Here is a 24,369-nt window from a genome sequence, read left to right as displayed (position 1 = left end):
TAAGCTGTTAATTTAGCATTAAAGTAGTATTTTAAGGTAAGAATTCATATTACTGAATTCTGTAATTCATATTATGAAAGTGAACATTTATTGATGCTTACCCACAATATAGTAACTGAGATGTTACTTTCATTTCTAAGGATAAACTGTCTTATTTCAGATACCATGGCACACTAAATCTTTCCTTTTCAATGACTGATTACAATAAGTGCATTTGAGAAACACAGTTCTAGTAAGTAATGCAGTCTTTGATATTAGTGTCTATATTTTTATAGTGCCATTTTAAATGGACTGTCCAAAATTAGCTCATCTTCTGTAAAGTCCATATAGGTGAAAGTACTCAGTTTCAAGGCAAACAGAAAGGAAATAATCAGTCTTGCATTTTACAGTCCTCCTTGCATTTGTTTTTTCACTTGGGTAGAGGAAGAATAAAAGCAAAGGGCATTTGTTATCTAGCAAAACTCAGAAGCTATTTCACATGAAAACATAATGAGTGTGACAGCCTACAAATGGCATTGAACATGAATCTTTTACAGAAGAAAGGAGGAATGTCCTTATTGGTATATTTACTTCAATCAACCCTAATAAGGCTTGTTTTATGCATCTGCCATCATAATTATAAATCCTTGACATTTTAGCACTAGCATTTATATCTGCCAGGGAAGCTACCCAGAGTCGACCCTCAAGGAATGTCTGTATTGTTACTATGGATCTCCATAACAGCTCTCAAGTAGTTACTAAGTGGCTTAAAAAATTACATCTCAGTCATGCTTGAAGGGCTCATCAAACTTTGCCACAAATATCAATGTTAAGTACCCAATCAGCTGCATTGTTTGAAGTACAGTCACATGTGCCCACCAAGGAATAGGTTGGACAGGAAGCGGTGGTATATAAGGTCTCATCAATCAGGTAGGGTGGGTTGTTGTTTTTTCCCATGACCTTTCAAAAAAAAAAACAAAAAAAAAACAACCCCAAACCCTGCCAGTTCAGCTACAGGGAAGCAACAGGAAGATGAGGATATCTTTTGATTTGATCGCACACAGGAAAACAACAGCCAGACTTTCTGAAAAGCATGCACAAAAGGGTTTTCTCAGGCATGATTTCTTAATACAGTTTTACTTTTACCTTTGTAGAATAGTTGAGGACCTTCCCAAAATAGCAATTAAAAAAAAAAAACCAAAAACAAAGCAAAAAACCAACCAACAAACAAGCAACCAAAGCCACAAGAGAAATTAGAGAAATTACAGCGGGCTGTTAAGAAACTTTTAGAGATCTGGAAACTCAGGTTCATAAACTTAGCTAGTTACCCAAATTCAGTGACAAGACTGAGAGCTAAATGCGAGACTTGTAGTAACAAAGTGGTCCGGAAGTTTTGATCTCCCAGAAGTAACGGAGCGTTCGAACCCCTTCCCATGGCTGTGATGTCAGTAACTACAAATCTGTAAGTAAGCGCAGTCAGCATAGCTCTTCAGCAAACAGAAACCCCACTGGGTAACTAGCGGTGCCACAGCCAGGCCCAGCAGGAGAGCTGGGGAAGGAGCTCCAGAGGGTTAACATGCAGTCCTTCCTTTATGTATGGCTGTCTCTACTGATTCTCTTTTAGATGTAGTAAGTGATGGGCAAAAAGATGAACTCCAAATTTCTTGGGAAGTAGATCTGCTGATTAAAATGTGAAGACTGGAAACAATTGGTATCTCACTGTTTGGACAAACTTTTATGGCTTAGTGATAATTTGAAAATCTCAGCCTAATTTACAAACAAAATTATTATTTAAAGTATTACCTCTTGCCATGGTGCCCGTTTATAGTGAAATACAAACATTTGAAGCATTTGGCAGTATTGAGGACCTTCAGTGGTCCTGTGCATTTAAACCGAAATAAATCCTGTAGGGCTCTACCAGTCCTGGCTTCATATTCTACCTTTGGTTCTTCATTTTATCCCCTGCTCTGTCCCTTGGTTTGTGCCAAAACAACTGCACTCTCACTTGGGTAAGGGTCCTTCCCTGCCACTGGCACTCTCCTTTCTCTTCCCCCAGAAAGGGCTGGGACTTGGGCTGGGTTGGGTCTGTCTTTTTTAGGCATACTGCTTCTCTATTTGGTATTTTCCTCATATCCTTCAAAAGTTTTGAGAGTAGAGGCTACCAGTGTTTGTACTGTGTGCAGTAGGATTCTGTTCTTGGCTACTTTTAGACAGTACCAAAAGAAATCTGAATAATAAGGGTAGGAAAAGTGTCAGGTGATCTTTGGGAAGATAGTTTGGTGTATGTAGTTTTGGCATGTAGGTAAACAAGATGAGCTAATCACCATAGCTTTCATGTAATGTATCTGTAATTTGTTTTCATATGTAGGTGTGAAGGAAGGCTGCCATATGGTGTGTATATTGGTATTTTTCCTTGACAGCCTTTATTTTAAGTTAAAGGAATTCCAAGGCAAACTATTATGCAAGAATACCATTTCAAATGCTTATCAGTATATGCCAGAAGAATACCTTGAAAGAACATTGAAGAAAGGCTGTAGAGCTCCAGGAAAGTTTTAAATTGAAAAAATAAATGACACTTTCATCCATTTTTGAGGTACCCTAATTACCTTAGTTCTGTCTGTGTTGCACTGTTACCAGTCTTTGATCTTTTAACCATTTGAACAGGAGTCTTTCGTAAGTAGTATATAAAATCTGATCTTACGTTAATGAGTTTGTGGAGTTCTGGGACAACTTCCACAGTGGCTTTATGAAGTTTTTTTGTTCAACATACGGCACACTTTACTCTCGCTCTTCTTGCCTCGATGTAAAGTGTTCTTGTCACCTTGTGGGCATAAGTTAAAAGTATAGCCCGTGCCCATAGAGGAGTTTCTGTTAGGAAGATGAACTCCTTGAGAGAACTGCAGAAACATCGTTCCTGCTGTTGTGTTCAGACTTCATGACACGTATGTGCGCAGCACTCTAGTGTGCTGTCATGGGAGCGGGGGCACAAACATTGGTCCAGCTTCATTAAAGGAGACAGAGATATGTCACTGCTGTAAGATTACAGACAATGGTAGTCTAAGGAGATGTTAACTCAGTGATGTGTTGACAGAAGTTTGCTTTGTGTGGTTCACAGAGCTGAAGCAGCTGGAGGATGGAGAATTGCTTTTCTTCCTGGTTTAGTTCCCTGAACTGACTTGCCACGGATCTAGCAAGTTGTAGCACTTGTGCGAAGGAGCAGTAGAAACTAGTGGTTGGGGAAAGAGGAAAGTCAGGCCATAGCAGCCTCAAAGTAGATGTCAGATTTTGAACTTACGGTGGCCTGGTGCAAACTGCTGGCTAAAGAGGTAACTTTGCCTTTGTCTTGTGTTGCTGCTGATGCTCGAGTGTCTTAGCTAGAGTTAAGAACTGACCTGGCCAGACACATAACCTTGCTGAAAGAAAAGAGAGAAAAAAAAATAGAGGAATGGATCCCTTTCCCCTTTTTGCATTTGTCATATGTAGGCTGCTGTCAGCTGCAGCCGTTCTCCATCTGCATCTGGTTGTTTGCAGGTGTAAGCATCTGGGGAGAAGTGAAGCTATTCTGAACTTTTTTTAATGTTTTTAAATTTTATTTTGAACTTTGCTGTATTCTGGTATCAGTGTGTTACATACAGAAACACTGTGTGTCTTTCTATCTCTTTGTTATGTATGCGTAGGGATAAATACAAGATTAATCCTACAGATCCCAAATAGAGGGATCAAAGAGCAAGGTAACGGGATGCTGTGGTGAATTTCATTTTATGCTGTAGCTTGAGCCATTGCTTCTCCTTCTGTCACAAAATTGGATGAAATAGTCACCGAGCTATTCATTCACCCCTCCTGACAGCTCTTTGTTGAGATGTGAGTGCTTTGTCTGAAAAGTCTTTATTAATTGACCCAAAAAAGGGAAATTTTTTTTTTGCCACATCTTTTTATAAGTAACTAATAATCACTCCCACAGGAGCACTGGCTGCCAGAAGGTATAGATATGGTTATAAAAAACACAGGCTTTTCTCTTAAATGAGCATTTATCTGAACAGGAAACAAACACGTCTTGAAGAAACCAACAATTTTACTACCTTTTGTCATCCACCGTGAGAGAAGAATGTGAATAAAGTTTTGAATGTGAAAAAATTAAGAGGAAAAATTTCTATCCAACTTGAACGAAAAATGTAATAGAAGTTGAGCATTTAAGTCCTTTTTGTGCTTTTGAATATATCATTCCAGCTGTTGAAAATTGCATCTTTTCAATCACGTACTGATGCTAGCCTGTGACTGAGAACTTCTCTTAGTGATTTCATCCTGACAGTAATTGAAAGCTGATTAATTTAATTGCAAGCAAGCTTTTATTTTGCCATCTCTTCCTTAGTACCTTGTGTACCTGCCTGGTGTTTGGGGTCGGAAAGGAAATAGTGGTGTCTATTTTCTAATTCAGTACAGAAAAGCTGGTAAAATATACAGTTTTTAACCTTATTAACAGTAATCTAGTTGTCAGAAGTGTAGTTTGAAGAGAAATAATTATGAAACCTTTTATTTAAAATGGTGTATAGGGCAATGGAGAGTCAGCTGTTTCTGGTTTAACAGACAAGTGCCTTAAAGCAAGGTCTGTGAAGTTCTGCTGTTTGTTCAAAGGTGGGGATGTTTTTCTTTGAAATTCTGAAACTCCACGAAATTGTTTATATTTAATCGAGCTTAATTAGAAGCACTAAAACACAACTGTTGCAATTTTAATTTGGAAGGGCTTCTTTTTACTGTTTCTTGTGTGTATGGCGTATATCCCAGTACACGGTGAAGCATGGTGGCAGTGTACGCGTACGAGCTGTGTGCTGGAATGCGGTGCTGCAGCTTGGGCTTACAGAGTAAATTGCAACTAGTTTTGGAAGGAGGAGAGCCTTTCCAGGAGAGCCTGGAAAATGTAACATTTCACATGGGGACACTTTATCTTGTGGGGATTTTTAAATGCAACATTGCATCAGTTTTCTGTACCTTAGTGGCCAGTGGTTCCCTGGGGTGAAACATGCTGCTGCTTTGTACTCAGTCCCTTTCACTTAGTAATGTCATTGTCTGCTACTGGTGCTTACCCACCCTTTTGTACATGAGGGTTGATCTTAATCGAATGTGTGTGTGTTGCTGTGTGTTTGGGAATGGAGTCACTTAATTTTTACGTAATCTTGTTTTAATTTTCTGCAAGCTTTGCAATTGAATTATCAGTAAAATATTGAAAGAGCTGTACCAGAGGATACCGTACAAAGTTAACATTTGTCTACGTTGCCTTGTAATGAGTTTTCCACTTATGATCAACAAAAATACTAATACAATAGCACTGTTCGTTATTCCTACCTTAGGTTGTGACTACATCAGTATAAGTAGGGAGGAGTTTAGTAATCAAAAATGACAGGCAAGTGCTAAGTTTTGGTAATTTATTGATTGTCTAGGTAACTGGTAGGTTGTTAATAGAGATCACAACAATACTGGGGTTAGAACCATTTTACCTATATAGAAATACATAGATATCTTTTAGAGTAAATACGTTCTTTAAATAACCTTTAAAAAATGGAGATGCTTAAGTACAGCAAGTGTACAAAACCGCAACAGATTACTAGCATAACTTATACAGTTTACAAATGTCGAGTAATATTTTGATGTGTTTAAAAAAAGAAAAAAAACAGCTGACCTACTGAACTCTCAATATTTATAAATATTGAACTTGTAAAGAAAAACGAAGTGTTGCAAACAATGTTGTTGTTTTCATGATATGTTTGTGGGGGATTTCTTAATCTGTCCTGAAGTTCTTTTCCATCAGAAGAGATTTGCAGTCTGTTCCAATTAAAGAATTTTCCATACTGGAAATGAGAAGTCAATTACTACAATTATTTTTGAATAGTTAATTTACATAACCTTAATTGTATTCATTCCCTTTGAAAGGCTGAAGCTGATATTTATAATGCATTGATTGATTAGCAGTGTATTTATAATGTTAGAATTGCTACTGATAAGGTACTCCTGCAACTGCAGTCCCAAGGAGTTCTCTCCTGAATAAACACTTCAGAAGACAAATGGCTGTTTATTTCATTGGTGAGGAATGGCATTGCATCCTTGCTCCCTTCACATGCAATACTGGAAGTATCTGTCTCCTTTCCACACTCTCTAAAAAACGAGAGTTTAACTCTAGATCATGTTACTTAATTAATGGCGTGTTCCATACTGTAAAGAACTAAATTTTCCTTGTTTTTTTTTAATCTGTCAAAATAGTGCCTAGGTGTAGCATGAGGGAACTGCAGGCTTTTCGCTGTAGTCACTCGAGGAATGACAGCTGGAAGAAACTTCCCTGCTTTCAGATGTGTGCGAGGCCTGTGTGGTTTAGCTCTGAGAAATCTTCTGGCGGCCATTTGCTGGGCTGCATCACAGGTGTTTGCCTGCTGTCGGCTTGCACCTGTGCCCTGCCCGTTCCAGCCCAGAGTGTGGAAATGGAGCACTGGTGTGGATAAAGTGGGAACTGGGAATGGGGGTGGTGGAGGAGGTGTTTTTGTCCTGACTCTGCTGTGGGAGCTGGGAGGAGAGGAGCTGACTCGAGCGTCCCTGTCTGCTGAAGCTTCTCCATAGGTGAATGAAAATGGAATTGATATAATCTTCAAACCATTTGCAATCCTTCCATATAATTAAGCAGGTGAAGGTGGGGTTTATCCACTTTCAGACACTGTGATTTCCGTATGTCATTTTGCCTGAATCAAACTCATTTCTGACCAGCTATCAAGGCAGTTGTCTGACTTGTAACCTGTAAGTTCTTGGGAAGTGTCACCCAACACTATGGCAAGTGCTTTAGGGATCCTTGGTGGAGCAATGACATGACAAAGCTGTCATTACAATCAAAACTTTATTTTAACCTGGACCATCTGCGGATCGGGTCCTCTTACAAAACTAACACCCAAACCCCTCTGCAGACTGGGTCATTTGAACGCATCAGCCGTGGCTGGAGCTGAAGGCAGGCATGGAGGGCTCCCTCAGGGGAAGCAGCGGAGGGGGCGGGGGCCCCGACCCCTGGGGGCGGCGGCCCCGCAGCAGCAGCGCGGGCCGGGTCCCCGCCGGGCCTTGCCGCCGCAGGGTTGCAGAGGCAGGGCCCACCTGCTCTCAGGTGTCCCTGTTCCGGGGGACTGGCCCGGGCCCCCAGCACCCCTTTAAAAGGAGCAGTGGGTACGTGAGGAGCTGGCCATGGGCCATGGCTGCCTGCCCCGGGAGAGGGCGCTCTGGAGGTGGGAGCAGGAGCACCGGTCCCAGGAGGCCAGTGGAGTTGTTGTGGTGTAGCCATAACGTAGTTTGCCTTTCTGGGCTTGACTGGTCGGTAAGTTACCATATCTTACAGGTATCGGAAGTCTGTCTGTGACCTTATTTGTCTGTTAAAATAATTTTTTATTATCACTTCTGCTAAAGTTTCGTTTGAACTTCAGGGCAATAAGGGAAATGTATAGTGCTTAGAAACCTAAGTGTGTGATAATACCGTAATGTATGTGAGCCTGCAAGACTGGCAGTGCAGGGCCAGACTGCTGCTCTGGCCTCTGCTGGTGACCAGTGGAAAATAGTTGAAGAAAGCATATAGAAATAGGGTAACATATAACATCAATGTTCTCCTGGTTTACCTTTCTGGTTTTTACTACTACATGTTTTGGGGCCTTTTGCGTCTGAGGTAGTGCTTGCATGTTGCCATTTAACTGTTCTTGCTGGTCTTTTCCATCAGTTTGTCTAATTTTTTTGAGCCAGTCCCTACTTTTGGTCTCTGCAACACCCTGGGGCAGTAAGCGTAGAGTATTACAATGTAATATAGCATTTAATATGCTGGGGCGTGAAACTGTGGGGAAACTCAGCTTAGTCCAGCTGAGGAATTCACTTGTTTGTTCCCATCAAATCACAGCTGAGCTCCATTTACTCTATTCTACATTGCAAATGCTCAAGTGAACTTTGTATACTACTGTTATCTAAAGTGCTTTCAGTGTCATGGTCCTACAAAATCTCAAATTTCCTCTTAGTTAGTAACAGCCTTTTTCTTAAAAAATAAAGTTTCCACAGCAAAAGTGAGATTGAGAAAGCAAACCTTTTGGTGGGCAACAGCTGAATCATGATGGGCTTCCATAATAACATGAACATGAATAGTTATTTTAGAAACAAACAGAAGACACCATAGGTTTTTTTTCTTGGTACTGCAGAAAATGACTATAGTCTGTTGATGTCTGTCTCTAAGGCAGCCTTTTTGGTGGTATGTGGTTGTGGGGCGTAGTGATGGCTTGGTGGTGAATGAAGTGTGAACACCTGGGTAGTTTCCCTGCATTGCAGGAATAAGGTACAAAGAGAGTTGTCTTTGTAACTGGAATTAATCTTTCCTATATGCTTTGGACAAACAAAAACCAATTTGTATGTTGTAAGAGTATTCGTGTGGAAAGGAAACAGGCTCCATATGGAAAAGGAGAGCAAGTTTTCTACCCAATTATTTAAGGGGTTTTGTGTGTGTCTGAAATATTCATTGGTAAATATGAGCTGACACGTTTCTAGCAATGAAATTATAAATGAGTGGAAGACCTGAAAATGTCAGTTTCTTCCTTAGAAACACTTCAGGATTTTTCTTTTCATTTTTCTTTTCTTTTCCTTCCCCTTCCCCTCTCATACATTCATTTCTTCCCTTGGGCAAATGAGTCCCTTTAAATGTTTGTCTCTTTGTTTCAGTATACGTCTTATCGTAGGATATAATATTTGACATGTCTTGGAAGTGTCAGAGGAGATTTGATGTACTAATATTTTTATATAGAGAGTGTGTATGCATACCTTAAAATAACAGAGAGAGAGATAACATAGTAAATCAATCCTTTAAACTTGTTTCCGTATGTATCTTGATGTTGCCTAACCAGTTGTGTGTGTTGTGGTCTTTTTCAGGATTAGCTAAGAAAAACTTTAGGATAATCCTATGGAGTTCAGAAAAAGTAAAATAAATGAACACCTTAAGATGAAGATATCTTGTACAATGCTTATTAGGTAAAGTGTTTGTCATTTTGGCACGAGAACTATGTCACGTCAGGTAGCGGGGCAGGAGAAGTGCTTGAACTGCCGCTGTAACCCCTCTCATCTTGGAGAGGGCTCTAGGGTGTCAAGTGTCTCATTAGTTGAGAACAGCAAGTCTTCTGATTTGTTTAGATTCATTGGGAATTAATTTGTTTGTTTGTTTTCCCAGAACTGTAACACAGTTAACTGTTTTCCAGGAACTGTAACACAATTTACACCCAGCCACACATATGAGAGTCACTTGTTGATGAAGCTGTATACATGTTATCTGATCACTTTGTATTAGTAGGGACCGAAAGGAAGATCCTTGTGAAAGGCAAGGTTAGCCGAGGCAAAACATGATTTTTCTGGTGTTTTTTATCATTTAAATCTCAACATCAATGTGAGTTTGGACAGCAGACTTTGCAGTCTGTCATTGCTTAATCTGGACCTCCCTGTGCGCCTGAAGTTGTGGAAGAGTGACTGAGGGGCGGTTTTCAGAAGCAATGTGTCTGGTATAAGCTTGCAGGGGAGAATGGGAGGAGATGGTAGATAACATGGTGGGTAGAGACGTGTGCGTTTATGCATACGCAGCTGGACCAAGAAACTTTCATCCTTAGAGGCATAGGTTGGGTGATTAGGTTGGGATCTGTACTCTTGTCATTGTGCCGGATATATCTTGTCCTTGGAATGTAATTATTACGTACTTACAAATAAAACATGTGTCTGCTTGCTCAGTACAGCTTCCATGGTTGTGTTACCTTTGTGCAGTGTGACAGTCAATAACACTAAAATTTTTTAAAATAATAACACCCTCCATCCCCAAGAATTATAATGCTGTTCTGTGTTTTTAAGCATGTTCAGCCCTAAATGTTTTGGAACGATGTAAAATCCTCACTAATGGTAGATTGCTAACTCAGAAAAACATGTCAGCACAGGACAGTGCTGAAGCATATACTTAAGTCATATTGGAAGTCAGTGTATTTAAACACAAATGCATATGCTTTCGTGAGTCTGTATGTTTATTGTTAGCTGTTCTGAAAGAAGGTTGTTATTTTTGTAGTCCCAATGAAGGATAAATTTTGCCTTTTTTTAAAAAAAGGGTGAAGTTTGGGAATACTTTAAATATACAAACTGTATTATTTTTTGTTTTGATAGCTGATTGCTGTTTATGATGAGCAAGAAACTCACCGTAAGACTGATGGCACCAATGGCAACTTGACAGACAGAAATAGCCCAGACTCTTTTGAGACGGAGGTAGCGGCTCAGCTGGCTGCCTTTCAGCCGATTGGTGGTGAGATTGAAGTGACTCCTTCTGCCCTAAAACTGGGTATGTATGTCTTGCATGGTTATTTTTTAATTTTTTTGACCAATGTATAGTATTTCTTTTTTTCTTCTCTGGGTATGTCTGTAGTCGATTTTATGTATTTAAAGAATTTTTTTTAGCACCCCATTATTTGCCTTGCAACTCAGTGAAGACAATTGTGATGACAAAAGTTGGACTTTTGAACTGAAGATAGGCTTTTGAACTTTTTTTGATGCTGAAGGCTGCAACTGAGCATGGGAAATTTGCACCTGAGCCTTGTATCCTGCTGTATGTTATGCCCATCCATACAGCTGGGATCTCTTTTTTTTCCTTTCCTTGACTGGGTAGGCAGCTGACAATCCTTGTAAGCTTCTGAGAGCGGAAGAGCTGAAACCTACGCAAAGTATTTTCAAATAACAGAGTCAATGAAAAAAAAACCTCAACATTTTTGTTAAGGAACCTGGGTTCAATGAGTGTAAAACTGCTGTGTGCAAATACTTTTACTGATTACCTGAGCTAGTGCCCTGTTTTGGGGGTGGGAGGTAGAAAGAAGGAGATGCTGGTTGCAAACAGTTCAGCTCTTTGCCCTTGAAGAAGTTGCACAGCAGAGTCTATTTGCCTATCTGACTTTCATGTGAGCAAACAGTCATTAGGAGAGGTTTCTGCTTAATTCCCTCTTAGAGGGTACTACATGAAGTGCTGCAGCTCTGGTCCCCTGTGTTGTTTCAGTGTGCCTGGAAGGCCAAGAGTTCAGACACTGGTTTCCAATTCTAAAGAGCTAGAATCTTGTACGTTGAACACAAAGCAGTTTGAAATACTTTCTTGGATTGAGAGCAGGCTAAGCTGTCACCTAGATAGTAGATATAGAAGCTTTCAAAAACAGATAGAAGGTGAATCCTCTTACTCTCTGCCTGTAAAGCAGTCGTATGCTGACAACATTTAGCAAATGAATATTGCTCAGGAGAGGCTTCTGTGCATTCCACCAGAACTCATCATCCAATTCGCCCTGTATTCTTGAGTCCTGCTGGTGGTCTCCTAGCAGTGTGCAATAAAATTTCTGAGTGTAAGTGGGTGGGGTAAGGATAGGAATACTATCTCTAGTTGTGCTACTCTCATGGACTGTTCTGATTATAGCTTCAGAAATTGAATGTTCACTTGTCTGTTTATTTTAATTGCATTTTTAAAGGAAAAGGCTGATTAACAAAAACAATGAGCTAAAGTAAAATTTCTAATAAAGCTCACTGGATGAAGTGGTGTAACTTAACTTCTAATGGAAGCCTGTGCTCATTTTTGTGCCTGATGTAGAAAATACTGAAATTCAAGCTGCATGAAAATTTTTAGGTTCAGATTTGTGTGTTAATGTATCACTTCTGGTTTTTTCTCTTTCTATATGTAAGGACACACAGGAATTTCTCATGCCTAAAAATCTTGGGAAAAGACTTATTCTTGCCATAACTTGTATGTATTTGAGCTGTGGTTTTGGTAAACATGAGGTGTGGAAAAGTTTGTGGCTAAAGGTCTGACGATCGAATGGTTTGCCACTTCATTTATTGCGTATTTTTAAATAACATTGTGTAAGCACATTTTAGTGTGTTTCAGAAAGTAGAGAATGTTCTCCATATACCTCTGAGCCCTATTTAAAAAAAAAAAAAAAAAAAATCATTTAAAGTGGTTTGTCTAGCATACTGTTGTACATAAGTTGAGGGTTGGAGAGAAGAGTATTTCAACCTCATACAATTTTATGTAAAACAGTCAAATGCTAGATCTCTTGAGCTCACCAGTAAGCTACCAGGTAGTTCAGTTTTTATAGCATTTATGGAATCCTTCTACTATAGAGTGTAAAGGAGATGAAATATAACAGGAGAAGAGCAGCCAACTAGGTTTCTATTTCGTTTTCGGTGTAATTCTAATATATATTTGAGGTTTCAATGGGTGCTTGCTTCTTAAAATAGAGAACATAAATAAAATGTGTTTGTCTCAATGGTTCTCTTTCAGATTGTTTTATTTTACAAGGTAAATGAAAGATTTTATACCTGTCATTCGTATAAACTCAGTCTGCACTCTGAAATTTAATTGTTTTGTGTTCTGGATTTTAAGTCAGGGATTACAGTTCTTTAGACTTAATTTTTGCCTTTATGTTTCCTTTACAAGTCCCCAGACCTTAAATTATGTCCCTATTTCCGCTAAAGGCAAATTGAAAAGTAAATGAAGAAATAGAAGGACAATTTGGTTGTATCAATATCATTGATGCATGAACCACAGTAGTCTGGCTCCCTGTCTAGTTTTTGAATTGACTCACACTTGCTAGCAGAAATAAATAATTGTGAGTTTAAAAAGGTGTTCGTTCTTTGGGAGCAAGGATGTGATTTAAATACATACGTAGTGAGCAAGTGTTGCTTTCCATGGTAGAGCTGTGTTTCAAGAACTGTGATGTGCTTACCTTTTAGAGTATTTTTGCAGAATGCCTGTAGGGGTGAAATGCAGGGAATCCATTGTTATATAAATTGTCAGATTGCAGAACAATTTTGCCTGTTAATTTCTGTTGGATGTTTTGTATTCTATGAAACCAGATCCACAGTTTGATATAGAAACAATGTCCATTTAGTGATCTGCTTAGAGAATACTTGGAGCTTGATGCTTAATGAGCACATGAAACTAAATGCTGCTGTTCTCAAACATGAGAGAACTGGCACTTATTTCAGAAAAGGCACTTGCAATACTGCCTTCAAACTTTTTTGTTTTTTTATAAATTGTGTATTTGATTCAGTTAAGTTAATCCTATGTTATACCTAGTCTTAAAGCCTTTACTAGATAGAGATGGTGATGATGGGGGAATTTTTTTTTTTTTTAATTGAATGGTTACTTCTTTCAGGTTTTTTTGTGGTTGATGCTCTTTACAATACTGATCAGCTTGACTCTGTCTGAAATCATAGTTTTTCTGTTATGTAGTTAGTTACCCTTATTTTAGCCTTTGTCACCTGTAACTTTGAAAGTGAGCCAGAATAAAAGCAATCTTATATTTGACTTGAAAGCTAGTTGTTTCCACATACTGGCAAAATTTTAGGGCAAAAAAGTTTTTTACTTATTATCAAATTACTTTCTTAATACTTGGCACATATCTTCTTAAAACAGTTCAGGAAATTACTCAGCTATTTGTTTTCTTTTCCCTGAAATTAATGCATCTCTACTTTTAAAGCTAACTCAGTGTTCTCAAACAGGCAAAATTGTAGGCTCTTATGTTTAATTTAAGAAAAATGCAGGAAGACTTTAACTGTTTAGGAACACAGTATCTGCTGTGTCCGTACCATAAGATGAGATGCAAACATACTTGAGCACCTCCTCCCTCCCCCGCAGAGCTGGATTATCAGGTGTTGGTGCTGATGGCGTCTGAGTTCGGACTGCAAAGTAAGCAATACCGGATAGTTTCTTAGAGCTGAAAAGGGTTTACTGAAGTTCCTGATACTCAGGGCTGAAATTACTGAAGGAAGCATAGTCATTCAGTTCTGTTAGGTACATAGATCTCAATTTGGTAGTGGGTTTTGCATCCTGATGTTTTCCTATTAAGCATGATTACCAAAACAGTGACATGATGAAGTAGTTGTTTCTCCCCAGTTTACTTTTTCGATGTTCAGGAGATGTAATACTTACCTATTGAAACCGGTCATCATCCAATCAGATGCAGATGAAAACCTAACGATGATGTCACATGTACTTTTGCATACCCAGTGACTATAGTTTTTTGAGAAGTACCAGTGCTGTCCTCATTCTTGTTTGGATGAATTGGACAAGTAATGCTGCATCTCTGTAGAAACCTGAAGAAGGGGAAGGGGCATTGCTTATGTTGTTTCCATCTGGTGTAAATCTTCCAAGTATCTTACCTTTTTTGGTTCAGTGAGCAGAAAGTATCTACTGAAAATAGATTCTCCAGAGAGGCCTTGGGTTCAGTTACACCTCCAGTTCCCTTTCTCTTTCGTTCATAATTCAAGTATAGTGCAAAAGAATATCAAGGCTGGCAGGGATTTGTTAATTGTACTCAGTTTCTCCTATCAAAATCAAAAAGAACTTTCTCTTTTAATACTGAAAATCTTGATGTACGTGTTTCAGTTGACAATGAAATAAATACAGATCTGTTGTAAAAAAAAAATCTCTATTTGACAGAAAATGTGATTGGGTAAAGAATACATTTCATGCTACAATACAAATGGTAATAAAGCAGCTGTTAATACATATTACAAAATTTAGAGAAGCACACAACCATTTAATGTGTCCAGTCATCTGTCTGAATCGGTGAAGAAATGCTCTACTGATTTTGGTGTTTCTGTGCGTGAGTAGAGAACACTGAGACACTGTTGCTGAACTGGCAGCAGAGAGAGCTTGTCTTGTGAGACTGTTTCTTGTGAGCAGAACTTTGCAGAGTACACTCGTGATGTGGACACTGCAACAATTTGCAAAGAATGATACAGGCAACTAAATACCTAAATAGCTGGTTTATGTTTGAAAAATTGAATGGAGGTCAACTTCAACATCTGTAACCCCAACATCTGTAACCCCAAATGCTGTCATCAATTCTTCATTGCCTCGTTTCTTAGGTATAAAACTGTGGATAGACAAAACCTTACAATGAACAGTGAAATCACAGTATGTTGAATACTTTTTAGCTGCGTGACTTTAGCCCATGGTAAATATAAGGTAACCTACACCCCAGTGAACAAGTTTATTTTAAAATTCTGTGTCGGAGATGGTTGACTCCTCAGCCCTTCTCCTGCCTGGCATAAAGCCACTTTTGAACTTGTGTATGCTTAGAAGTCTAAACTTAGCTGTTCCATTGCAGCCAGACCATGACCAACAATTACTTGTTTTCCCATTGTTTTCACAAGACATTGATGCTCCCTGGGATTAGATGTCATCTCTAATATGGTCTGTAGTGTTCTTGCACCGCCTTTGGTCTCAGCTTACATAATCAGGAAAAATTATTTTGAATGGGTAAATTGTGATGCCATAACATTTCCTTAAAACTGGTATATCAGAGTAATTTAAGAAACACTTATTTCCTTTATTCTGCTCAGGTGGTGGGTTTTGCTTTCTAATCAAATGCCATTTAGATGAATACATTTTGTCTAGTCATTGTTGTTGATCATTTATCTTTATAGCAGCAAAATGTATTACGTTGGATTTTTGGCAAATTGTGTGCAAGTATATTCATTGCAATAACTAGTAAACTAACAAGTGTTTGGAATGATGAAACATTTGGAGATTCTTGTATGTAGGTAGTAGAGTAATTACTGTGTTAACTAGCACTGTTTTCTGTTGGCATTGGTTTTGGATGTGTGTTTTGTATGTTTGGTTTGGTTTTTTTTAGTATATCATGTCCTAATATTTCTCTTTGACCAGAGATGGTAGCTGAGAAGACTTTGCAGGGTAGGGACTTACCTTTGCAGACCTTGTTGACTGATAGCCTTTATTCCCTGTTCCAGACTGCTCTTTTATTGCTGATGTATGATTAAACAGTCATTCTCTCATCTTAAAGATAGCTTTGCTGGGGTAGTGGATGACATTTTTGTGTAGTGTGTTAAGATCTTTAGAGAGCCCATAATGAATGGGGTTATGTATATTAGGGTTACTAACAGTATGTGCAAATAGTCCTGTCTGGTGTTCTCTAGCTAATACTTTGAGGTTTTGAATACATATGCGTTTATTGTTAGAATTTTTAAAAGTGACCTAGCAATGTAGAGTGGTAAAACACAACTTTATGGTAGCAACTAATGGGCTATGTGTAAATTGATGTGATATTCCTAAAATATTTTGAAAATGTTTTGTTTTAGATGTTCACCAACTTCAGACTAGAGGTTTTTAATAAGTCTTCTCCAAATAAATGGTTACCCACCAGTAATCTTCTGCTCATGAAACCGGTGTATCCATGATACTTTTAAGCAGTAGCCTGCAGGCTATTGCTAAGCTAAGGTCCAGCGAAAGCGTGCTTCTTCGTAGACCACTAGTCTATAAGGAATGCTTTGTGTAATCATTAGCTTCAACTGCAGGCTTCCTACAGAGTATGAGACATAGTCACTTCTGAATGGTCCTTTTTTTTTGCTTTGTTTTGTTTTAGAAACACTAGTGTGTCATTGTAACTTTTCAAGTATGTAACGTGCCAGTAGAGGTGCTTTGTTTTTAGTGGGAGAGTTTTCAATTTATTATAAGGCTTTTCAATTAAACCAGCTGAACTCTCCAAGTTTTTAATATTTGTAGTTCTGTTGGCCCCCATAAGCCATCTTGTAATTTTCTGTGCACCCATATGTGTGCTACTGGCCCTTCTGGTTTCCTTTTGCACCTAATAGTTTAATGTTCTTTTGTAGTGGTTTTCCCTGCATTGTAGGTAGTGGAACAGGAAAGGGGGAGTAAGAGGTTTAGCCCTTTGGGGTTTTTTTTATCATGTCAGTTTGTTTTTTCCTTTTCAGTCCATATGGGCAGGAGGGAGAGCGCTAATTTATTTATGGAGGATCCATTTTATGGACATGTCACTTTGAGCTGGAAATGCCTTCATGACTGGCTCAGTGTTTCATTTGCTTTATTTGATAGATGATGGTTGAGTGCACACAAACTTAGTTGTTGCTTTTTCTCTTGCTCCTCTCCTTGGTGTTAAGTAGTCATGATTTTGCCTGGAGGAAGACAGACAGTATTCAGTGATACTTGTCACTTCTGAATACTAAGGTAGAGAAAAAAAAAGTGAGGTATGTGTAGGTAGCTCCATGATGGTTTTTTTTTGTTGTTGTTGTTTTACTTATTCTTTCTTCTTTCTCCCTTTCTTTGGGAATCAGGTTGAAGATTCCTGAAGCTGTTTTCTGAGTACAAGCATTATGGGAAGCAGATACCATTAGGTTACTTTGATTGTTGGCTATTACAGTAAAATTTAGCTTCCTAATGAATTTATACCTTTATTAGTGTCTAGTTAAAATTGAAGTTAGATAAAGAAATAGTTGCTTAAACAGTTACTAATAGCAGGTTATAAAATTCTCTTGTAAACTACAGGAGTTTAACTCCTCTCTTTGGAAGCTTTCACTGCTAAGTAGGGCATGTGTCTTGCTTTTCTCACTGAAAGGTCTTACTTTGGTATTTCAAAATTTGCATGCCTGTATAGCAAATCTCTGAGAACAAGATTTTTCTATGTACATACATACATACATACATACATACACACACACACACACACACGGACAGATCCCATCAACATACTAGGCAAGTGGAAGATGGGTCTAGGTGATGGTTGGAAGGGCTGATTACAGTCTCTCTACTAAAATAAGCTTACAAATGGCAGTGATAGTTGAAGTTCAAGCTATATTGAGGCACTTGAGCTCTTTGGACAGTTAGTTCTTTTAGTTCTGGACATATTATGTAGTGTCTTCGCAGTGGACATCTGTTCCCTGAAAACAGATTGCTACCTGGGAATGCTCCAACTCTCAGTAGGTCTAGTACAGGATAATAACAGTACTAACCTAGAAAGTTTTGATGATTTTCCATTTTGGTGCAGTCGTTGGTGTTGTGGCCATGTCTTCTTAACATTTGGGAAAGGTTACTTGCACTCTTATGGAATTTCCTGGAGGGCGTTTCACGGACTTCAGGTAGAGAATATACTTAATCAGCTTAATATATTCCTGTATTTTTGGGCTTGCTCTAGCTTAAATCGTGCTTCATGGGGTTGTTCAGAACACTCATTTAGTTTGAATGGCCTTATGTGTTTGGGTTGCTAAGTCAGTCAACAGAGATGCTTCCATTAGCAGTGTCTTAGTCTGAAGTCCAAGGGAACTGAAGGAAAGTTTTTTTCCAGGAGTCTTAGGAAGTTTCTCCCTTGATAGGCCTGATGGCTTAAATTGTTACCTCCAGGGTACAGATGTCATCCGTTTCTGTGCTCAGACTTCAGAGCTCGGAAAGAATTCCTTCTCTTTCTTGTCTGCTTTGAAGTGGAAGTATTGAAAGTAGGCTTGGGGACATTTTAAAGAGCTTATATTTGGTTAGTCCTCTTTCAAGCTGGTGTTGAGATACTGTGGATATACAGCCTATTTTTTAAATACAGAGGAAACCACATGAGTATGGTTTTTTTTTTTTTAAAAGTTATGAAAACAGATATGAACTGAAACTATTCATTTGATAAAATGTTGCTAATGCTTGTATACAGTATAAATGCTGTGTCTGAGTAAGTAGGAAAGACACTTTTCCTTACATAAAAGATATCCTGTTCATCTTAATCTTGCAATGTCAGTTTATTGGCTGAGCGTTTCGATGTTTGTCAGTATATTGAGTGTGCTACATGCATGTAATAATTCTGTCCTGTATGATTCAGGGAAAATTAACATTTTGAAATTGGTAAGTTTCAAAAGAAATGCGTTATAGAAGCACATGCTGCCTTCTGTGGTTTGAGGCGATACTGCTGATTTCCTTAAGCAAATATGACTTTATTCTCTTTCTGCGCACTGGAAGGCTGCTCTCATAGTAATGATATCAAATGTTGTTATGTGCTCTTTGTCATAGGTGTTGTGAGGAAGACACTGTACTTGATAGATTTTTCTCCTCTGCAGCATTCAGTTTAATCTGGTTTTAAAGAATTGTGATGATCAATTAAAGTCTACTTGTGTTCCTAAAACAAATGGTTTCTGTTCTCAGGCAAGCTAAAGGTTTGAAGATAACTTTTCATTTCGGTCAGAATGTAGGCTTGGTATATTTTGACCTCATGACTTAAGCTTGGTATTAGTTGTCCTTGATTCATGGAAATGAGCTTTGCACCAGCATAGCTAAAGTTTATCTTTGTATTGCAGTGAAAGAATACAGTAATGCTTTCTGTAAAGATATATAGATATATAAAAAAAATTTCCATGTGTTTCTCTGTCTTTGGGTTGCCTATTTAGAAAACAAGTCAGTCTTTCCTTCCTTTCCCCGTACCCAAGAATTGAGTAGTAGCGTAGGTAATAAATTTATGTGCATAGTTGGTTACCAAAGAACCCCTTTTCTTTTTAATAACCCCTCTGATCCCCCCAAAGATTGTTTCTCATCAATTATTCCTCTTGTCTCTATTCCCTTTGCACTTGGTTTAATCTGCCTTATTTTGGGGCAAGTGGGTATACCCAGGAAAATATGTTAAGTAGGGAGAAAAGTATTTTTCCATCACAAGTTACACATTTTCCTGCAGTAGCTCTCTACCTGAGATGTTCATTTTCAGGCTTTTATTGCCTCAGGGAAGGTTTTGGGGGATGGTGATGAATGGGACTTAGAATGATGGAATAAATTCTATTACAAAAGTCTACACTACCTTTTGACACACTTTATTCGATGTCAGAGTTTTTCCTAAGATTTTTGTCTGTTTTACTAATTTTGTGATGCTGCTGTTTTTGTGAGAATTTGTGTATTGTTATGATGCGTAGCTAGTTTCAAAGATAGTATCTCTTAACAAGAAACAGACCAACCCACTTAGTAAGCTAAATATTTGCAGCTGAAGGTTTTGAAAGACTATACTCTAATATGATACTGGAAGGCTATAGTGCAATCTCTGTCAGTACACTCTAGTGCTAGGTAAAACAAAGGAGTATGTATGTGTGTTTATAAATCTCTGTGGTACTATGTGCTGTATTAGCTGTGAGGCAATATGGCAAAATATGTATTTTGGGTTTAAAATGAGCCTGCTAAGCTTGGCTGATTGATAGCTTGAAATTGTTTGAGTTAAAAAAAAAAAAAAAAAAAGACAACTTCAACTAAAGGTCTTGAGGTAGTAGATCACCCTTTTTTTTCTTAAGAAACCAAACTAGTATAGTTTTACACTTTTTTTTGCAATGTTTGTTCGCTAATGATTGTTTACTGTTTGCTTCCATATGAACATGTTCCAGTATACAGATGAACCCATCTTTATGAAAGTCATCATTAGAGAAGTTACAAATAACCGTTAAATGATTCAGTCAGTTTGCCCATTGCCATGTAGTTCTTTCTCATTGCTTTCTATTTAATTTACCCTTTCAAGAGCCTTAGCTGATAGTTAATTTTTTGGTCTTTTTACTTTGAAGTGCCACTTCAGATTTTGATTGTTTCTCACAACAGATATCTAGAATCTCAGCCAAGTAAAATGGAGACTTGTGTATTTACTGCTCCTGAACATAGTTGGCAAAAGATGCACCTCCCTCCCAATATGGTGCACAATTTTCCCATAGACACACTGGCTGTTGATTTATGTTTTGTTTTCTTTGTAACTCATTACTTCATTAGAGGGAAGTCTGTTTACTGTAGACATTAAGTAAAAGAAGGCTGTAGTATGTTCATTAGAAAGATGAATCCTGTAGATTATTTTGGTCATCTCTTCTTAACCCTGCCACAAAAAGGGACAAATGACTCTCTGTGATTGAGTCCTTTTTCAACTTCCCTACAGAAATAGTCATATTAGCATTTTAAATATTAAGACAGATTAATAGGAAATGATTATTCACTTTTCTCACCACATAAAAACTAGGAGTATCGAACAAAACTATTGTTCAACAGATTACAAAGCAAAACAACTCTAAACTAACTTTTTCTTGAAGCATTCAACTAAAATGTGTAATTCAGTGTTACAGGCCAAAAATCAATGAGTTAGAATTAGACAAATTCACAGGAGGTGGCTCGTCAGTGGCTGCTGAAATATGGTGGTCTAGATGCCACTCTGATTTGGAAATCTTTCAAACATTATTTTTTGCAAGCAGGTGGGATTACACCACTTTGCAGTTATGCTCTCTCCCTGAGTATTTGCTACCACTGTTAGATGCGGGATAATGGGCGAGGTGGACCCAATATAGCTGTTCTTATGTTCTTATCATTCCTTGCAACCTCCCAGAAAGTTGCAAGTTCAGGAGGTTTCACTATTTTATCTTAATGTCTTCTAAAATTGACAGGAAGATATTTGAAATTTGAGACTACAACTAGTTTACCATGACTAGAATAGAAAATCGTAATAGGACTTCTTTTTTAAGGAAAGGTCAAAATAGAAAAGGTTCTTAATTTAGATCAGATATATAAAACATAGGTCATAGTTAAATATTACAAAAACCTATGCTAATGCCATAATTTGTGATACTCCTTTAAAATACCATTAAAATACTCAAAAAATGTATTTTACTATTCTACTACTAGCAATAAAATGCTACCAAAGTGATATTCAAGCTGTGAAGTTTAGCTGCCAAAGTTTTAAAGAAAATTAAACTGTTTAACTGTGGAAAAGTGACTGCATAAGCACCTGTAACTGATGTTAGCTGAAGTGCTAAACCAGCTTTTGGCAGCATGGCCTCTTTTGCAGGTGCACAGAATATTTGCTTTGTGTCAGTTTATTCAACTAGTACAGTTCATTATGTATTTCATTTGAAGTTGAGAAATGGGCTGGGAATTGAAATAGAAGAAATGCTTATTTTCACCTTTCAATCTGTGAATAAAAATGAGGTGTGAGACTCTGAGATCTATGAGTTTTAAAATCTTTTAGGATATATTAACCTAAAATGATTGATTTAAATTCAGTAATTACAGGTAATATGCTGCTTAAAAAACCAGTCTATTTAATAAAATGAATGCTTTTTGCTGTGTCCAGCAAGTTGGATGACTAAGACGACTGGTGTTTTTAGGTATATCTAAAGTTTAGTTTCCATTGGCATCTGAATGCCATTTGAAAGAGATTACATTTAAAAAAAGGAAAGAAAAAACCACACACCACACCACCTCCCCCCCCCCCCCCCCAACCTTTGCATGTGTGTAGGGAAATTCTAATATAACACAATTTTTTTTTTTCTTTTTCCCCCAAATGATACTTAAAAAAAACATAAAATGTTTGAAGCTGTTTCACCTGGACAAGAATAAAAGAAAGCCTAGCGTGTAGTGGAAAGTACTGATTCTTATTGGTAATAGCCAGTGTGTTCTCACAAAGCTCCTAATTGTTCTGGCCAGCAAGGATAGGAGTTGCACATTTTGCTGGAGCTTAGGTTGGGGAAAAAAAAAATCACAACTCCCTGTTGCGAGTGAGGTGATTAATCCTTGCGCCAGGAGGATTCTGCTGCAGCTCCTTCCCCTCTGTTCGGTCTCTTCCACGTGGTACCTGCAGCCAAGACCCTTTGGAGAGGAGTCATGGTGCTCCCAGCACTCCAGTCACTCTGAGTGCTCGCTGTCTTATGAGGTGCTGAAAATAGGAGCATTGTGTTGATAGAAGTGAGAAGATCCTGAAATTACTCTGGATCTGATGTGTGTTGTGACCTTAAGTGTAAGAAAAGAATACCTGGTTAAGATCCAAACTGAAGTCCTGTCCTTCAGCTGGGAGCTTGAGAGAAATACTGAAACGGGGAGAAAGTAGCAGCATTGCTTGTACATCTTCTGTAGATACATACGTATCCTAGTGCCTTAAGATGAGAAGTGGTTAACAACTTCTTACATGGATGTGGATTTTGATCCTGAAAATGGGATCTAGATTAACTTTATTACTGAAATAATTTAGGTAGGTGATTCTTACATGTCCATCTTTGAAACTCCAAAAGCTCTAAGTGCAAATATTCCATAGTTGTTTCATTAGGCACTGCTTCTGACAATGACAACACCAAAGAAATTTCATTCTGGTCATAAAAACTGTGAGAACAGTTCTTGTGCTTTGTAACTGAAATCCGACTTAATATATTATAGCACATGCAACCAGAGAAAATCGTTCTTTTGAAACTTATGGCACCGAAGAACACCACCCCAAAACAATCTGTTTAAAGCCTTTACTGGCTTTTACTTTTAGGCGATTGCTTTTATTTTTCTTTGTAAGAAAAAGTACACCTCATTTAGAGCAATAGGGAAATACTTTGTTCTGCACTGGGTTAATATGTAAAAGAGAGAGCTTGTTGGAAATGGATTTTCATGTGTTTATAGATTTAAGTCAATTGTCTTAACTGTTACATCACCCTAGTTCATTAATCTAATCTTGTATCCATGGGAATTTAAAAAGTGCAGCATGCACTTTAGAAAGCGGAGATAGCTGCAGATCTGAAATTGTATTGATAGGTGCTATTATGAGCAATTTGAGTTAGCTTTAAACATAAAAGTCACATCGTCAGAGCATTACATATTTAAGAAAAAAAAAACCAAACTGGTACAGTCCGATCACAAGGTAGAACGTACAAGCTAATGTCAGCTACATTTTAAGTACATGGCAGAACCATTACATGATGCCTCAGGTGGTGGTAAGCAATAAATCTGAGCGTGACCAAATTTACCCACACTGATTGCTTAGTGCTTGCAAAAAGTGCTGACGGCAGAACTGTCTGTATGCCTGTTAACATGAAATTTCTCTGTTAAAAAGAAGAAAAATAAACAAATTAATGACCTTTCCTATATTTAGATATAAATTAATATCCTGCTTGCCATATTTTGTTTCCAGTGCCTGAACTGTTTCATGACAGCACCAGTTTAAAAGTCATTCTGACTTTCGTGTTTAAATGGTGGTTGTTTTTGTAGTGTCTGTTCAGAGATCTTCCAGCCAAGAATTGTCTATGCTGAAGTGCAATTTCACATTTGTGTGTGTATGCGTATAGTATTTATGGTGTTTGGTTCAACTCTGACTTGAAATTTTGTTGCTATTTGCTCAGAAGGAGCTCTAGAAAAATATTTTGAGGCACATGCAGGTGAGAAAATAATTTGTCTGTCTGTCCAGGCAAGTGTAATTTGGAAGCAGGCAGCAGAGTAATTGTCATTGGTATGGCCTTTAACAGTTGACAGTTTGATACACACTTGGTGGACAGAGTTTTTTCCCATCATAGTCAGCATTTTTTATATGCAGGAGCAGAATTTAAAATTATGACTTTAACCGTGTAGGTGATTTATTGTAAATACCTTTCTACCCACTTACGGTATTCTGTCCAAGTGTATCTTTTGTTCTCTAAAGTAGTTCTTCCCTGTTACCTGGAAAAACAAACAAACAAAACCCCCTCATAATATGTTAGTTGCCACTGATACAGTGGCAACACATGTGCTTGCGTTTCCTATGTTCCTTGATTTGTCAGCTTACCCAAAAGTCACCTGAGAGTTTGTGCCCAAAG

The 24,369-nt window shown here is 38.0% G+C and overlaps 1 protein-coding gene across 1 annotated transcript in view; it reads left to right on the top strand.

Annotated features, from left to right (window-relative positions):
* Positions 1-24,369, top strand: part of PARD3B (par-3 family cell polarity regulator beta) — a 427,889-nt gene that overhangs the window by 125,921 nt on the left and 277,599 nt on the right. Inside the window, exon 3 of the mRNA XM_087732270.1 lies at positions 10,162-10,333. Within this exon, the coding sequence (XP_087588396.1) occupies positions 10,162-10,333 (172 nt within the window). The remainder of the gene's footprint in view (positions 1-10,161; positions 10,334-24,369) is intronic.

The sequence above is a fragment of the Nipponia nippon genome, unplaced genomic scaffold (assembly GCF_047370975.1).
Source record: "Nipponia nippon isolate SJK-2023a ecotype South Korea unplaced genomic scaffold, ASM4737097v1 scaffold_5, whole genome shotgun sequence".
Classification (NCBI taxonomy): Eukaryota; Metazoa; Chordata; class Aves; order Pelecaniformes; family Threskiornithidae; genus Nipponia; species Nipponia nippon.
This window is presented reverse-complemented; position numbering and strand designations above follow the sequence as displayed.